The following is a 19,694-nucleotide window of genomic DNA, read 5'->3' as shown; positions in this document are numbered from 1 at the left end:
AAATAAATTATGATCTATCAATTAAAAAAAATTGATTTTAAAATTTTGAAAAAAAATTATATTGAAAAAATTAAATAGTATATTATATAAAATTGATGTACGATTAAAAGTAATAATGATTATGTAAGAACCTGATCTGTTGTGTTTGTTTTGTTTTTTTAAATGAGGTACCATTGATCCACTGCTATTTTGTATTGGATTTAAGAAATCATCTTATATTTATACTAATATAAAAGTTATGTGACAATTTTAGAGAATTCTTGGAAGAAGATAGAACTGTTTTGGAAGAATGATGCAATTCATGCATTCAGATTTTATATTATAATTTCTTTGTGTTAAAAATATTATTAAAATTATTCAAAACAATAAAATATATTTAGATTTTCAAAACCAAATATTAATAAAATTCATCTTATTTATTTTAAATTATGATATATATTTTAACTAAACAAATTGTGGAACCAATGCTGTATACACTGCCTTCTGCAAGAACTAAAAATTACACATATACAGTTATTTTGAAACGGTCATCATAGACTGAGTTACAAACAGTATAATCATAACATTTAAAAGGGCAACGTGCACAATAATATCTTAATCACTGAAGTTAGTTAACTATTAAAATAAGTTCAGCCACAACCACCATGGCCATTTCACGAAGCTTTTAAATACAAGAGGCAAACCATCCTTGAGGAAAGTGAACAAATACACCCTCCTGTGAACAGCTTTAATGCCTTAGAATCAAATTTAAACAAAAACAATCTTTGATGAGATACAGGACTGCAAAATATTGACGAACAACTATCAATTGCTCATAGTCTTTACCTGCAAGTCCTTCAAGTTACAATTAGCAGGAGTTTCTTCAACAAAATTAACCTTAGCTTTTTTACCTCTAATCCTCCTTGCAGCAGCATCATAAGCTCTTGCAGCCTCTTCCGGAGTAGAGAATGTCCCGAGCCAAACCCTAACACCCTTAGCAGGATCCCTTATCTCAGCAGCCCACTTACCCCATGGCCTCTGCCTTATTCCTCTGTACATATTCTTCCTTTTCCTCCCTCCCACCTTACTCTCACCTCCTCCTTTCACACTGGAACTTGAGCCTGTAAAACAAATAACACTCATAGCGCTCTCACTTAGTGTCATTCTCACTTACATGTTGATGATGGATATTAAATGTGATCCAAAACATTGATGAAAACAAAATCGCTTACAATATAATCTAAAAACAAAAGTGTCATAAATAACAGTCATATCATAAAAACCAACATATCCTAAGTTTGAGATAAAAACCAACATATCCTAAGTTTGAGATAAAAACCAACATATCCTAAGTTTGAGATATTACAGAGGAGAGAACATACTTGGCTGTGCTGAAACTTGTTCCTTTGGAGGAGTCCCATAGTTTTCAGTGAAATTAATATCATGGGTGTTAGCAAAGATGGCCCAGAACTCCTTTGCCTTCATTCCCCTGCTGGGGATAAACTCTGAAAGAACAGATCCTCCACACATTTTTCCTCAACTATTCTTTTCACACACAATATAATTTTAAGATTTGTGACGATGAATCTTCCTCTTTCCACCACCTTCCTTTTAAAACCTGAGCCATGTGGCGAAACAACAGCCTGAAAAACTGTGGGTAGTTTTAGTTATCGTGCACACAGAAACAAATGGCAAATTGAAAAGCTCAATGCAGCTGCACTTCAAGTGGGAATTGCACGGTCAGGAATATATTAGACATTGAATATCTGGAATTTTAGGGTAGACTTCCCTTTATTGTCCTTTATGCGCCACGTGTATAGTGACGAACACGTCGTCTGCTCCGACCAATGTGATGATAACATGTGGAATTTTTTTTTAATAGTTCTTGTTTTAATTGGGTTACCGTGTGCTTATTTCGATGGGTTTTAACAGTTTTCAGAGAGGTTTATCTTATATTTTAACAGGGATTTTAGATGCTCTTTTGGGCCTTCCCGTACAGTTGCTGCACCATTCACATGAGCTGCAATGAGTACGATAGTAGATAGCTGAAGTTGGCTAAAGCTAAGCAAGCTTTGAGAATGAATAATTAAGCATGAGTATTTATATAATTTTTTAACATACGCAGAGTTTATATAGTATAATTTTAAATGTTCATTTAAAAAAATTATTGATTAAAATTTTGATATAGTTCTTATCAGTCATAAGTTCTTCAATAAAAATTAATTTTATTGGATTGTAGAAATATTATTTTTTTTAAAAAGCAAGTATAAATAATAATTAATTGACTATTTTTTTAATTATATTGATTATAATATTATAAATCTAAAATTGTAATGAGGAAGTGGACTTTTAAATTATAATATAAAAGATTTTTTAAATAAATTATATTTTATTCTATTGGAATAACATTTGAACAACATTTACTTATTTATTTCGTATCTTGAGGTTATCTCTATCTTGTTTTGATTCATTTCCATACTATTTGTGATAATGAGTGGCTCAAATTTAAAATTAAATTTAAAATTTATTGCCCCTTCCTACTAGTTGTTAACTTCAAATTTGAAAATTAAAATTAAAATTCTAAGATTCAAACCCCTTTTTTACAAATCATTATGTTTTTAGTAAACACAAACACATATTCTTGATGTTACTATGCTTAGGTATTTAAAAAACATTCAATATGCAATTAATTCATATGGAAGGATAAGTAAGGTTAAACAATTAGAACATTGATTACATTTCTCTGAATGTTGCCTTTAATCTTTCTTATTGCCATTAATTCAAGTCACTAAGAGGTTTCACCTAGATAATAGAAGCATGTGTCAAGTTGACAACTTTTCAAAAATATTTGTGAACACTACCTTAACAAATTTAAACATTGAAAAGAAGAAGCAAACAAATTTTCAAATACACTTATTATTATATCATTCCTTTTATTTTCGATATCCAAGCATACAGTTGAATTATTAACCCAACTAAATGAATTATACTCTATAATTATATTTTATTGCATTTATAAACATTTACTTAGTAAGAAGCACTAAATGAAATGTGCACATCTCATAATTCTCATATATAGAAAAGATCTTGACCTTACATTTATCATGATTTTTTAAAATAATCTTATTTAAATAGTCATAAATAATGGTGTATTGATAGGGTATCAACCTTAAACATTTATTATTATGTTTAAATTCATTTAGATAGAAAAAGGAAATCTATTTAATCTATTTAATATTTGAATTAAGTGTAATTCTGAATTTTTAGTTTATATATGATATCAAATCATTTTTCATGTTTTTACTCTATGGAATGGTATGACAATTCAAAAATTATTCATATTTTACCATATTTAAGATAAATACATAGTAAATCCGATAAAAAAATATTTGATTGAATATGGTTTTTAAACATAATTTTCATAATTTATGCATTAAGATTTTGCCTCTTAGATATGTTGTTAGGTGAAATCATGATTGTTTGATCTTATGTGCATGTTTGTAGATTCAAAGATATTAAATAAATAATATTTTAGGCCTCTATTGCCTTCAATAAAATGTTATAGTTATAAACATGTGACATGATAGTACCTTCTATTTAAGAAAATTATAAGTCTAGATAACACACAATTTTCATACTAAGAGGTTTTTTCAATAATTATATAATACAAAAATTAGAAAATGATAGCATTGGATTCTTGTGCTATGTAATGCCCGCCAAGATTACCCTAGAGAAACTAACCAACTAACTAGAAAATATAGATTTTTTTTTTAAAGAGATACATCACCACATAACTTAAGAATTACATACCTTAAATAAACATAATCCTACAAACATAAATGCACAAATGAAAATATTATAATAACATTTAAATTCCATATCCCTAGGGTAATCTCAAGGTCATTACTTACTTACAAAAAAGTAAGATAAATGAAACATTACTAACAATGACACATGATTTTCCCTTAATTAATCTAATGTACATTTCATGACATAAACATAGGAAAACAATCATTTAATCTTATTGAATACCAAATGATGAATTATAACATAAAACAACACCTCTAAACACTAGGTCCATTTTAATGCACCAATGCCAAATGTTCCTAAATTATATTTCCTACATAGTAGACATTTTAACATTTCTACAACATACCCAAAAACATTTCTAAATAGGAGATATCACATAAAACAACATTCCAAAATATAATACATCTTATACAAGATAATTGTTCTGAGTATGCATTGTTTTCTCTTAATAAGAGATCATGATGCCCTAAATACAAGAATAACATCCAAGTTACACATTAAAATTTAGTCAAACATATAGAATAGATCATAACTACTCCAAGAATCCATAGCACAAGAAATAAAGAGATATAGAATCCTCAATCACACGCACGAACATCCAATGAAGAAAATCCCAATGGAAGAAAGCATCAAACCCCTCGACCATGTGGAATCAAAAGGTCCATCCCATGTGCTCTAGATAATGACATAAGGTCCCACACACACTCTAGACCTAGGCTGACACCTAACCTCTAGGGAACCACAAAACCATAGACTAAATCACACAAAGACTAGCATCACAACACATAGGAAAAATCACAAAGAAAGGCTTATTCTAAAGGCACAAAATCACTAGAGGCTACCACAAACAAAAGACTAAGGTAGTAGGACACACATGCCCCAACATGGGTTATTTCTAGCAGTCCAAACTCCAAACTCCAGACCCTAGCTCCCATTTGGTGCGCATGCAGAACCAACTCAACGTTTCATGAGGACAAGGGAGTACAATCTTGCCAACAAGGCCTTCCCAAATCTCATCTTGAGCCTATACTAGCACACTGGGCCATGAGTGGGGCACCAAAACTATCTTGCTTAATGTGAGAAAACTACCCAATCCACCTAGATTAATTTATTAAAGTTATCAATTTTTATAGAAACTTCCAATGAGATATCTTGGTAGCCCCTTGGGGGCCTTGGCACTCACTTGGAAGTCACTCCTCCTATCATGTTCCCAAAACCTAGGGTAAAACATAAATAATAAATTCTCATGAAAACAACAAATACATCATGACAAAGGATCCATTTCAAAATCTAAAATCAAAATGACTTCTAATCATTAACACACAAACTTTTGATACTTTAAACAATATTCCAAATAATCCAATTGTTCAATTACAACATCAACAATGCAATAGACAAATCTATAAACAAAATTACAACCAATATCCTTTAAAACCAAAAAATTAAATCTAGAAAAGACATCACAGAAAGACACAAAAACCTGAAAAACAAGCCTCTGGTCTGACTCAACTAGACACAGATTGCGAAAATCAAATAAAAACATCTATACAAAAGAACAATGCTTTTGCAAATTCATCTGGTACCTTTACAAAATCTTCTAGTTCTTTTACCACTTAGAACCATGCTTCCAAAACATATAATAGCACATACAAAACATAATAAGGCGCATATACGACACCGAATAATGCTTACATGACACGTTGAAGTGCATCCATGATTCAAATTAGTGCATAAACTATATATAATAGCACTTATACCAAACATAATAGCACATACAACCAATAAAATGGTGATTTCGATACCCAGACTAATGCATATAACATAGAGAAGAAATTACTACTCAGAATCAAATAGAGATTATCGACTAACATAAAAAAATACACGAAATCAAAATTTGACTATGACCATAGACAAAAACAAGTGTTTTCAACCCAAAAATATGACTCAATAGACAGAAAACAAGATTCACATGATTCAATCACAAAGTATATTTTGAACAACTAGAACCAAACACTGTATTTATAGAAGGCTAGAATATTGAAATTTAATACCTACAATTCTTAGAATACACAAAGGACATCTTTATGAACACTTAGAATATAGTCCTTTTAAAAAATGCATAGACAAAATAAGATCAGGGCCACCGACTTAGAATAATGAAGATTTGGAAAATAAGATTGAAGAAGAAGATGAACAACTAGTTTGAAAACACAACTCAACAAGCTCCCTCCAACGAAATCACAATAAATGCAGATTTGAAGAGTAACATCAATCTCCCAAAACACATACAACCATCATCCTCTAAAACCAAAATCAAGATCAAAATATCCTTTCAGAAAAATTCATGGCCCAAACCATTACCTGCAAAATTGCATAATAATATTGATAAATCATCACAATAGTAACTTTTTTCCCCCTTAAGTTAAGTGCTATCATTGGTGGGGATAGCACCCTATCTTGGAACAGGAAAACAGGTTACAAATATTCACCGACAACCTATGTCAATGTCACACCTAGTAGCAGTCCTAAAAACTACACCAAACGAACAAAACACCAGAACCCACACTCGACTATACAAACATATGTAAAAATGTCTACCAACATGTAGATAGATTACACATTCCCACCAATAGCCTGGTAAATTACTGTTGCATATTCACCAATGTAGATCACATTTGAAGTGGATTGATCAAAGAACCACCAATCATCTAAGGCGGTCAGTCATCAGAAAGGGCCCATTTCTCCATTAAATACAACACAACAAAACACCTCCCAAGCATTCTCCCTAAATATCTTCAATCGTTCACGTACCTCAAACCTCACTTCACGCCTCGCCTTGGCTCAGATTTTATCACTGTCTATGGATCCTGTACAGTCATCATCATCTAATTCCTCGGATTCCTCATCAGAGTCTGAGGAGAGGAAATTCTTAGGTTGAAAATAAATCTTTAGGATGCTAACTTTAACTCCTTCCACTAGTCCAAGGACTGCATTTGCAATTTTTTCACCAATAAAAGGCTTGACAAAGCAATTAAATAATTCAATAGCATGTTCCCCAGACTCAATAATATCAACAAGGACCATTAGGACAGCCTCATAGACAAAGGCATCATACCAGTGTCGATCAAAGTTAAGCGAGATGCCAACCAGCCCATGAATAACATCATAAATATGGTCCTTCGTGATGAATAAATTCATGAGTTGTACACCAAGGGAGTTTTCACAATTGACACAGCTGATATCCCCAAAGTGATCCATCACTGCATAAAGAAACTGGATACACCAATGTTTCTATCTAAGAATAGCCTCCCTTAGGCAGTGATCTAAAGGCGCAAGACAACTTATCATGCAACAAGTGTAGTTCATATGGAATGACCAAAGCACATGTGACAAGCCAGACATTGGCCACAAATCTGATTTCATGTCTTATCAGTGGCCCAAGATATGTGGTTGTGTATCCATAGGAGGATATAAATACATGCCGCCAAGATGGAAAGACCGCAAACAGTATGAGTGCCAGCACCATCCGCCCATAAATTGAGATGCCAATTATAGTACTTCAAGCCAGAACAAGAAACAACCGCATGCCACATACAACCAAGAATCAGGCATTGATCCCAAAATAGGTTCTCAATCTAACCAATTCCCTCTCATGAAGGAGGAATGATATCATTCTTGATCAGTTCCTGAATGAAATCTGACATAGATGTGTGATTGACAAAGACCATATCATCAGTCTTTCCCACACCTAAATTAGTGAGGTGATCAGCAACTCGATTACCCTCCCGATACACATGTTTAATTTCATATGTTGAAATTGCACCCAGAAGGTTATTAATGTGCAAAACCCATTTATTTAATTTTTTGTTTTGAAACTAATCTGAATTATGAATTCCGATGACAACACTTGAATGAGAACCCGCGGTATTGTAAATTCTGTTACAAGAACCATAAATCATAGAATTGAAGCAAGCCAAAAAGTAATCTATTTCATTCGAAAACCCAACATATAGAAGTTCATGAGATTCCAAGAGTCACAAAAAAATCTCTTGAGAATCGAATTCCAACAGCCACATTTGTTCATTACATAATAAAATAAAAAAATAACAAAATTTTCAAAAAACTATATGAAATTTTATCCTAACTTCAACTAGACATAACTTTATGCTCGGGACTCGAAATTATGAGTTGTTGATCTCATTGGAAAGGTCTCTAAGAGTTGTAGACACAAATTTGAAAGAGCATATATTGCGCTTTCAAGGGCTAAAAATGTCCTTAAGACCTTCAAAAATGCAAATTACTAACATTTAGACAAATTAGAGTAAAAAAATATATAATTCAAATTTCTTTTGATCATTACTTCCCCCTTGGAAAGAAATGGGTCCAATTGCATCAACACTTTGAATGAGATGAGGAAAAAATTCTTGAAGCTGCTCTTTGGTAAACCACTTTCCTTGTTGAGCAATCTACCTTGCTCGAACCACTTTGTACAAGTAAATCTATTGTTGTTTGAGTGTTTTCACCATGGTGTCCACAATATGATCACATTGGAATGGGGTAGCTGCATTTGGATTCAATTATGTAGTGGAGATTGTTTTTGCCACATCTGCAACATCTATTAGTGGAGGAAAATATGGCTTCAAGAGTTCCACATTAAAGTCTGGATGAAGACCTAGAAATGGAGGTAAATTAAGCTCAAAAGCATTATCACCAACTTTCTTGATGATGGTGTATGGCCCATAACGCAGAGGACGAAGCTTCCTATTGGCACCCTGCAATCATTCCTTCTGGATATGCAACCACACCTTGTCTCCAACTTGAAAATTATGAGGGGTACGATGCTCATCATGTCTCTCCTTATACTTCTTATTGGTGTGTTCCAAAATTTCATGAAATTGTTGTTGTGGATGATGAATTCTATCGATGAACTGGGCTGCCCTATCTTCCTCCTTACCAACATGTGGAACCAGATTAGGTTGAATGAGTGGTATGGAAATGTCCATGGGTGCAAGTGGCTGATAACCAAGGCAAACCTCAAATGGGTTGTGGCCAGTTAAACTGTGAATTGCCCTGTTGTAGCTATGTTGAACATATGGAAGACTTTCATCCCATGTGCAGGGATGTTTTGAATGGTACATTCATAGGATGTGTATGATCATCCAATTCACTACCTCTGTTTGGCCATCTATTTGAGGGTGGAAAGTAGTAGACTTTGTCAATTTTGTGTCCATCTTTTCCCATAGTGTAGACCGAAACTTACTAAGAAACCTACTGTCTCTATTTGAGATAATGGTATTCAGCAGACCAAAATGAACCCAAATGTATTCAAAGAATAGCTTTGTAGTGTCCTCTACAGAAATGGTTTTTTTACATGCCACTATTACTGCCATTTTTGAGAACCTATCTACCACAACATACACGCAATCATGGCCTCTTTTGGTGGTAGGAAGACTGAACATAAAGTCCATAGAAATTGAGTGCCAAGGTTTTTCAAGAACAGGAAGTGGTGAGTATAGCCCAAGTTTACGATTGGCAAGCTTAGCAATAGCACATGCGGTACAGGCTTGAATATATGAAATGACATCATTCTATAATTTTGGCCAATAGAAATACTTCTGGAGTATAGCAGTAGTCTTACCTATACCAAAGTGACCAACAACCTTACTATAGTGAGCTTCCCATATCAACTTTTTGCATTCTACATTGGGCACATAGATTTGGCCAAGGTGACAAAGCATTCCATCTTGCAAATAGAAATCATTCACTTGTTGTCCCTTCACTAATTGATTATAAACATCTGCAAATTCAATATCATTCTCATACAAGCAAGTGTAGCATCGTAAATTGTACGCACTTGCTAGGGTGGTACAATTTCACACCTAGTTTAGCACCCGCCTTAGCGCATTTTGCATTTTGCATTGCATTTCCCCTTTAGCACTTAATTAATTAAATTAATTAGGTCTAAGGTTCTATTTTATCATCTCCCACATCATAAAGTTGGGCCCTTGCATTAAAGTGTGCCCTTTTCATTTTATTCCTCCAATACATCATTTAATCAAAAACCCTAATTAGGTCCTATTTTGAACTTGGGGGCTTGATTTCGGGGGTCAAAACATCTCGAAATCACCTGTAACTTCGGGATTCTCTCTAAAATCATCATATCCGACGGCCCTGAAAATTTGGTGAAAAGTTGTCGGGACCATGGCGCCCGGAGTGCACACGGTCCCGGACATTTTTCTCAAAATTTTAGGAGTGTGCTCCAATCATAAAATATAGCTTAACCCCAAGAAATTGGCGAGAGATTCAATCTCTAGGTCGGCCAAAAGTTGAAATTAAGACCTAGGGTTTCATATATAAGAGCTCTCTTTCTTCATTTGAAAGGATGGGAATTTTGGTTTCAAGACCTCATATGCAGCGAAAGAGAAAATCTTTGAAGACTTCAACAACACTCAACATCCATCTATCAAGCATTCATCAATTTCATTCATCCATTTAGGGCTTTGAAGGCATTGAAGAGCGATAAGGGATCACCGACTGAAGATTGGCTTGTACCCCTCCCTTGGGGTTGGGTATGATTTCATGTTGTTTTCATGTCTTTGCATAAGCTTCAACATATCATTTGTATTCATTCTTTAGATCACTTTGCATCTTGATTTGGAGCATTTACATTATCATTTACAAGCAATCAGGGTTTACTTTCTAGGTTGCTCTAGTTTGCTTACTTGCATTTTAGGATCTTGCAAACACACAAGGTCTGCACACACATTACTTTTACAATACAACTTGGCTATTCGTGGAGGTGGAAATCACCGAAGTGGGGGTTTGACTAAGGCAAAACCCTATATAGTCGCCCAACACACCTTTTCAGATACAATTGCAGGTTTCGGGATTTGGACGATGCCGCAAATTGCAGATCCGACGGAAGCAGGCCGAGACAGCACTCCTCACTAAATCTCAGAGCAAAAACCAGGACAGGGGTGTGGGGCGCCCTGGTCCTACCAGGATAGGGGCACTGGGCGCCCTAGTCCTGCCAGGATAGGGGCGCTGGGTGCCCTGGTCCTTCTGACAGACAACATTTCCGACAGTTTTCCAGAGTGCAAAACAGCAGTTTCAGGAGCAATTTTCGGAACAGTATCAGGACAGTGGCACCCGCGCCCCTGTCCCGAACATTTTCATTCCGATTTTGACTCTGGGTACGTATCTGTATTCTTGTCTTATCCTTGTGTTTATAGCTTTCCATTGTTTAAGTTCAATTCTGCAATCTTATCATTAGTTCATACTTGCATTTTGGGGTTAGGAATTGAACTTGCATCATTTTATCTTTCAATTACAACAAAGGAATAGAAATCATAATAGGTAGCCCATGGCTCTCTCTTCCGCAAAAAGAAGTAGCCAATTGTGTGATACCTCTAGGCTCTTTCGTATTCCACAAGTGTGTGGTTGAAAGTGAGATTAGGGCATGTTTGCTTAGTGTCACTTTTTCCCCCACACATTTTGGTGAACCCGACGTGAATTCCAATTCTGATTTATGTTTTCAAATTTGAGTGTTTATGCTATTTCAAATTCAAATTTGTATTTACGAGTTTTAATTTCTTGCAAGATTAAAAAATCTAGAGGAAATTTTTGCTAAAACCCTAATTATTCAAAGTTGAACTTGTGGATAGCTTAATTGGGATCAATAATTTCAAATCTGATTTAGGAACTCATTTGTATCATAAATTTCATTTTCTAAATCTACATTCTAAGTGCTTGCATTGGTTAAAATTAAACATTTCCTTCTATTTTGCATGTGTTATCATTTGAAAGAGGAAAATTGTTGTCATGATGCATTCATTTCATAGATGTGATAATGGGTTAGCTTCCCTTGTTTCAATTTTTCCTTCTCCTAAAGAACCTCCCCCCATCTATAACAACATTTTAGAGCTTAAAAGAGTTGCTACCAATCCCTTTGAGACTCTCCCATGCCCTAAGGATGAAGACTTTAAGAGTGATCTTGACAATTCTCCTAAAATGTGCCCTTCCTATTTAGCTATCCTAGAGGAAGAGAATGATATCATAAACACCTTTCTTAATGTTACTTCACCTTCCCTACATGATGCCTCTCTAAGTGAAAAAGTATTGATGGACATTGACTTATTTTCTCCTAAAGTTGGTCCTTCCGATGGGGGCATGTTAGTGCAACAAGAGGTTATGGACACTTCTTTCAAAGATCTCCTTCCTAAGCATGAATTTTTGGAGAAATATGTTCATGTTCCTCCTAAAAAACACTCCCTTCATGAGGATCCTTTTGTGCAAGAAGATCACATTATCCCTACATTTCCTAGTGATGGCATTTCCGTTTCCAACAAAATTCCCACTAGAGATGATGAATTAATGATAAATGCTTACCCTTCTCCTAAAGTTGGTCTTACCCATAAGCATCCCTTAGAGAAAGAAGATGAAATAAAAAGCAATTTCCTTAATTCTCTCTCCCCTAAAGATCATATTGAACATATTTTGAGGAAGGAGGATGAGTTTAACACATCTATTGATGCTCTCCCTCCTAAGGATGAGGAATTAATAAACAATGTTATCTCCTCTCCCGAAATTGACAATACTTCAAACATTCCTTTCAACAACCTCACTATTTGGGATGAACCATTAGAAGAAGGTGTAGATTATTCTCTACCCCTAGCCAAAGGGGATGAAATCAAGATTGAAAACTTCCTTGATAGTTTCTCACCTTCCTTGAATCTCAATCATTCTCCCTCTAAAAATAAAGCATCTCCCTCTCCTCAACTTGGTTCTACTCATAAGGAAACCCTAGTTCAAAACAAGATGGTTAACATCTCTTTCAAAGATCTCCATCTCAAAAGTGAGACTTTAGAGAGTAATGTTTATCCTTCTCCTAGAGAGTTTATTCCCCATGTAGATCCTTTGATGATAGAGGATGATATGACCTTTCCTAGTATTACTCTTCCTATTGGAACATCAATACCTACCCCTTGTCTCTCTCCTAAAATTGATTTAATCTGTGATAAGATTTTAGTGCAAGAGAAGACTATCAATAATTCTTCCAACACTTTTGTTCATTCCTCTAAACCATCCTCAATCAATTTGATACATGTGAATGAAACACCTAACAAACCTCTCTTCACTATCCAAGGTGCTTGTCCTTCTCAAAATTCTCAACCTTTAAATAAGCCTATCTTAGTGGTCCAAGGTGGTTATGCTAATGATTCTTTTTGCACTCCTAAGAAACCTACTATCACTGTGCAAGGAGGTTATTCTACTAAGAGCCCTTATGAGTATGCTAAGCAACTGACTAGAGAGAGTTATAATGTGGTTGCTCATACCTATAACACAAGAAATAATAGGCAACCTAATCCTCCTCTAGTTATCCCAACTTCACTTCCTCATTCCCAACCTATTCTTCCTCAAGCTCCATGGATTTCACAAATTCTTAGTAAGGACTATGATCTTATAGAACAACTTAAAACTACTCCTGCTAAGATATCCCTTTGGGATTTGATCCAAACTTCTTCCACTCATCATGGAATGTTACAAGATGCCTTGAAAGATTTGAATGTTCCTCCACCTAATACATCTAGTAATATAGTGTTAACTCTGTGATGAATCCTAAAGCTCAAATTGTGTTTACTCAAGATGAATTGCCTACTAGTGAAATTCAACATCAATATGATCCCTTGATGATTGTGGTTATCATAAATGACACTGCTATAAGGCAAACACTGGTAGATAATGGCTCTGGCCTTAATGTGTGTAGCATTAATCTATTGCATAAGATGAATGTGGATACATCCCTTATTGAGCCTGATTCTCATCCCATTCGAGGCTTTGATAATGTGGCTAAGTCTTCATTAGGTATTATCACCTTACCCATCACAGTGGGACCTATTACTTTGCCTACTCCTATCCATGTTATGTTGGGAAATCTAACATATAACTTGTTATTAGGAAGACCTTGGATTCACAGTATGCAAGTTGTCCCCTCTACATTGCATAGACAAGTTAAATTTATTTATAATAATAAGACATATACCTTGATAGGTGATACTAATTTTCAAGCTCGTTTGCAAACATCTACTTCCAAAGGGAGTTCTTCTAAGCCTTCCTCTTCTAGTGATGACTCGTTAAACAAGATACCTATGGATGAATCATCACCCCTTGATAATCAAAATTCTTTGGATGAGTCTGAAGTTCTTGAAGAAGATTCTTCTCAACTTGAATCTACACATGAAAAGGCTTTTGATCCTGAGAAGGTTCTCGCAGAAGATGATTGGGGATCTTTAGACTTTAACCCTACTTTTGTAGGAGAATATAGAGTGCCTAAGATTGAGAAGGGAAAATCTAAGGAAGAAACTAAAGAAAAGCCCACTTTGTCTAAGCAATTCAGTAACAACTTTGTGGCTACCTCCGATTCAACAAACTCTTCAACATCTTCCTCTAATACAAATAGCACTGAGACCTATGGGGCATTACCATCTCTCTCTGATTTAGCATCCCTTTATGGTCATGGTTTTCACATTTTGGCTAAGAGTGGCTATAGTGGAAATGGTTGTGGCACAAATGAACAAGGAATTAAAGTTCCTTTAGAACATAACATGCATGAATATTCATTTGGACTTGGATATAATCTTTCTAAGCCCACCAAAGCATCTAAAAGACCATCTCTCAATGTGAATGCTATATTTAGTAGTGATGATGATCTCACTTCAACTAAATCATCTTCTACTTCTATCAACTCTCATTCCCCTTATAAGGAAATATTGGCGATGAACAAATCTCTTTATGAATCCCCTCAAATTTCTAAATCCACTTATGAATCTTTATCTCCTATTAATCATAAAGTCCTTTTCTCTAGGGATAAGGCTCTAATTAATTACACTCATCCCTCTTCTAAGATTTCTTGTGACTTTTCTTCTTCAATTTTTATCATTTTATACATGTTTTTGATCTCACTTATAGTTGAGCATTTAGCATGTCATATTCAAATACCTCATTCAATCTATCATGCCTTTAAATAACATTAATGGCTATTATGTTGCTCATCATTATGTGACATTGGTAGCTCATTTACTGGGGGCTCATTGTCATTCATGATGGTACAATTTCAAGTGCAATCATATTTGTGAAGCAACATAATAGCCTAATTTTTTCTGTTATCTCTTGTTCCTATGGGGACAAGAGTGATTTCATACATCTCTTCTTTTTATGTTTAAAATTTCCCTTTGGGGTAATAGTGTGGAATATTGATCATCTTTTCTTTAGAATCCTCTTTTCCTACATATGGGAGAAGATGTGTATTCTCTTTCTTGTGAGGAGCATTTTACATACACTAATGTCTTGCTTGCATGAACTCATGTGAGTATGTAGTACATTTTGCCTATGTCTAAATCTCTCCCCAGAAGATTGTGTAAGTCCTTCTCATTTTCCTTATCCTTGGGAGGCAATGATCTTTCCTTATTTTTATCTAAGGATCCACTTTTTCCTATTTCGTGGATGGTGTGAACTTTATTACTTGATGTTATTCCTTGTATGCATTTGTTGTTGTTTGTTCAAGGATTCTCTCTTACAAGAGGTGTAAGTCCTTGACTACAACCCATTTTGCACTTGGTAAAATACATCCATAATGAATTCACTCTCCCAATTGGGTTAAAAAGAGCGTCATCCTTCATTAAGAATCACTTTCACCTCGCAAAAGAAGGAAGTATTGCATTCTTATTCTCTTCTTTGTCTTATTCTAGAAGATGTTATATTTGTTTAAGACAATTCCTCTCAGGGATAGGTGTCTTTTGTACAAAGATCTCTTCTCCTCTAAGGATCTCCTTTACACATACTACAAGATATCCCTTTTCAACTATCTTATCATTGCTTAAAGAGTGTAAAACTCTCTTGCTTGGATCTATGACATTGTTGCATTTTTGGGGTATCTTCTTTTGTGATGAAGGCAGGTATCCTTGTTATACTTTTCTTATGACATAAACATTACACTTTTTGAGCAATGGGTCATTCTTGGAACCAGAGCACAGACTCTTAGAGCGAGATGTCACGCTTTCGTACTATACATATACAGGTTCTAGCATACTTGGGCTTAGACTCCTATGAGGTGCTTCTAACCTCCCTTACACACACATGCACGAGGTTGAGTGGAACTAGCAGCATAAGGCTAGACTTTCTCACTCTCCTCCCTTACATGGATCACCTAGACAGACTCTAGGGGCTAGTTTTCCATGTCCTTTTCCCATGGATCACCTAGACAAGATCTAGGGGCGAGAAGTCCATGTTTTCTCTCTCACTATTCTTCTCATGGATCACCAATGTGTGTATTCATGCTTTTTTCCTTTCTTTTCTTCTCTTTGCATTTTGTTTCCATTTACATCCTTCATCTTGTGTTAGAGAACTCTCAAATCCTCACACTCTTTGTTGTGTTGGAATTGAGATTTAGTCCTTTTTCTTACCAAATGATTCTCCATTAGTTTTTGATCTCATATCAAATCTTCTTGTGAGCATTTGTCATCAATATTCTTTAACAATTCGAAGTGGTAAACATGATACCCTGTTTCAACTCACTAAAATTAGCAAGCCAAAACAGGGGGGTGCATATAGCTACCCTCGAATTTTCATCACCTTCCTTAGTAAGCATTAGGTGATTTTGTGATCTAACATGTGTTTTGTAGGGTGCGGTTCCTAACTGTGTATTGCAGATACCACTGGGGGCTTCGTCCGACAACTTATGGATATATCCTTTTTCAAATAATGTTTACTTTTCTGTACTTTAGCTTGCATATGCATGTAGTGTTCATATGACCGCTAAAGTGGGGGCTAAATGTGCATCGTAAATTGTACGCACTTGCTAGGGTGGTACAATTTCACACCTAGTTTAGCACCCGCCTTGGCGCATTTTGCATTTTACATTGCATTTCCCCTTTAGCACTTAATTAATTAAATTAATTAGGTCTAAGGTTCTATTTTATCATCTCCCACATCATAAAGTTGGGCCCTTGCATTAAAGTGTGCCCTTTTCATTTTATTCCTCCAATACATCATTTAATCAAAAACCCTAATTAGGTCCTATTTTGAACTTGGGGGCTTGATTTCGGGGGTCAAAACATCTCGAAATCACCTGTAACTTCGGGATTCTCTCTAAAATCATCATATCCAACGGCCCTGAAAATTTGGTGAAAATTTGTCAGGACCATGGCGCCCGGAGTGCACACGGTCCCGGACATTTTTCTCAAAATTTTAGGAGTGCGATCCAATCATAAAATAAAGCTTAACCCCAAGAAATTGGTAAGAGATTCAATCTCTAGGTCGGCCAAAAGTTGAAATTAAGACCTAGGGTTTCATATATAAGAGCTCTCTTTCTTCATTTGAAAGGATGGGAATTTTGGTTTCAGGACCTCATATGCAGTGAAAGAGCAGATCTTTGAAGACTTCAACAACACTCAACATCCATCTATCAAGCATTCATCAATTTCATTCATCCATTTAGGGCTTTGAAGGCATTGAAGAGCAATAAGGGATCACCGACTGAAGATTGGCTTGTACCCCTCCCTTGGGGTTGGGTATGATTTCATGTTGTTTTCATGTCTTTGCATAAGCTTCAACATATCATTTGTATTCATTCTTTAGATCACTTTGCATCTTGATTTGGAGCATTTACATTATCATTTACAAGCAATTAGGGTTTACTTTCTAGGTTGCTCTAGTTTGCTTACTTGCATTTTAGGATCTTGCACACACACAAGGTCTGCACACACATTACTTTTACAATACAACTTGGCTATTCGTGGAGGTGGAAATCATTGAAGTGGGGGTTTGAATAAGGCAAAACCCTATATAGCTGCCCAACACACCTTTTCAGATACAAGTGCGGGTTTCGGGATTCGGACGATGTCGCAAATTGCAGATCCGACGGAAGCAGGCCGAGACAGCACTCCACACCAAATCTCAGAGCAAAAGACCAGGATAGGGGCGTGGGGCACCCTAGTCCTGCCAGGACAAGGGCGCTGGGTGCCCTGGTCCTTCTGATAGACAGCATTTCCGACAGTTTTCCAGAGTGCAAAACAGCAGTTTCAAGAGCAGTTTCCAGAATAGTATCAGGATAGTGGCGCTCACGCCCCCGTCCCGAACATTTTCATTCTGATTTTGACTCTGGGTACGTATCTGCATTCTTGTCTTATCCTTGTGTTTACAACTTTCCATTGTTTAAGTTCAATTCTGCAATCTTGTCATTAGTTCATACTTGCATTTTGGGGTTAGGAATTGAACTTGCATCATTTTATCTTTCAATTACAACAAAGGAATAGAAATCCTAATAGGTAGCCCATGGCTCTCTCTTCCACAAAAATAAGTAGCCAATTGTGTGATACCTCTAGGCTCTTTCGTATTCCACAAGTGTGTGGTTGAAAGTGAGATTAGGGCATGTTTGCTTAGTGTCACTTTTTCTCCCACATAGCAAGCCCAAGCTTCAGTTTGATGACCACATGAGTTCAAAACCATACTTATGGCTGCAATTGGAGGCCTGCTCAAATAGTCTGTTGCTTTGTTAGTACTTCCCTTCTTGTGGCGAATATTGAGGTGAAATTGTTGAAGATATGCTGACCATCATTGATGTCGATCATTCTATAACTTCCCTTGTGTTTGCCAAAATTGAAGGGGTTTGCGATATGTGTGGATGATAGTCTCCTTACCCAGAATGTAATGTTTCCACTGCTTACAAGCTTGAACAATAGCATACAGTTCCTTGTCGTAAGTAGCATATCGATGCACTATATCAGAAAAGGTCTGACTGTGATATGCAACTGGATGACCATGCTACATGAGGACTGCCCCTAGAGCATATTCTGATGCATCTGTTTGTATTTCAAATGACTGTTGTAGGTCAAGAAGAGATAAAATTGGTGCAGAACATAACCTTCATTTTAGCCCCTCGAATGCTTCTTGTTGAGCACTTATCCATTTAAACTTTCCTTGTGTCCCCCCTCAATGACTGATTTAGAGGCCAAAACAGATGGGAAAATCCCAACACAAATTTGCTATAAAAGTTTGCCAACGCGAGGAAACTTCGTAACTCTATGAGATTTCTATGTGACGACCAATCCTTAATCACTTGTATCTTCTCTGGATCAACATGGACACCCTCATTGTCAATAACATATCCTAAGTATCTGATACTCTGCATACCAAAGGAGCACTTTTCTTTGTTTGCATAAAGCCCATGTTCTTGTAAGGTTGAGAGAATTTTTTCCACATGTTGCAAATGTTCCTCCCAAGTTTTGTTGAAGATGAGTATGTCAGGGTGAACTCACAAAGATGGTTCCCACTTTTTGGTACATCCTGATTTTTGCTGAAATCATACATTTTTTGGAAAATATAATTATTTAAGCTTTAAGAGGTCCCATTTGAAGTAGTTGATTGAAGATAGTTAGATCAAAGGCTCTTAGATCAAAATTTCTTGGATAGAACCTCTTTACTTCTAAATCATACTTGCAATGGAGTCTCCTTTGCATCTATCAAATGCTGATAAAAAACCAATTTTACATTAGCTTTTGAGGGATCAAATGAATTCATTTAGAAGTTTTGTTTTCTTGAGGATTTAGTCCTTATTATAAGCTTTCCAAATAGTATAATTTTTAATATATTTAAGTTTATTAATATATTTTTATTTTATTTTTTATGAATGTAGGTTTTTCACCGAACATGAACTTCTTTGTTCAATGCATTGGGAAAAATAGCAAACTAATTCAAAAAAATTCTGAAAAATATCCATGCCCTAGGTATTGATGTCTTCTTTCTAACAAAAAAAATAAAACTTAATTTTGATATATATAGAGCAAGTTATGTGTTCAAACATACACCTATATCTAAATTATAATTAGTCGGACTTCAAAACTTAATAA

General features: G+C 35.4%; 1 protein-coding gene across 2 annotated transcripts in view; it reads right to left on the bottom strand.

The window, feature by feature from the left end:
* The window catches only part of LOC131036358 (ethylene-responsive transcription factor RAP2-3), a 96,044-nt gene extending 94,466 nt beyond the window's left edge, over positions 1 to 1,578 (bottom strand). The window contains exons 1-2 of one of the 2 annotated variants that reach the window (XM_057968223.2): positions 1,362 to 1,578; positions 591 to 1,100 (exon numbers count right to left, since the gene is read on the bottom strand). In XM_057968223.2, coding sequence (XP_057824206.2) covers positions 805 to 1,100; positions 1,362 to 1,509 — 444 coding nt within the window. In that variant the 5' untranslated portion in view covers positions 1,510 to 1,578 and the 3' untranslated portion in view covers positions 591 to 804. Of the gene's footprint in view, positions 1 to 590; positions 1,101 to 1,361 lie in introns of those variants that run through there. The other variant, XM_057968224.2, reaches the window with a different exon arrangement.
* Positions 1,579 to 19,694: the final 18,116 nt, after the last annotated feature.

This window comes from Cryptomeria japonica, chromosome 2 (assembly GCF_030272615.1).
Source record: "Cryptomeria japonica chromosome 2, Sugi_1.0, whole genome shotgun sequence".
NCBI lineage: Eukaryota > Viridiplantae > Streptophyta > Pinopsida > Cupressales > Cupressaceae > Cryptomeria > Cryptomeria japonica.
The sequence above is the reverse complement of the archived record's forward strand: the minus strand, read 5'-3'. Positions and strand labels throughout refer to the sequence as shown.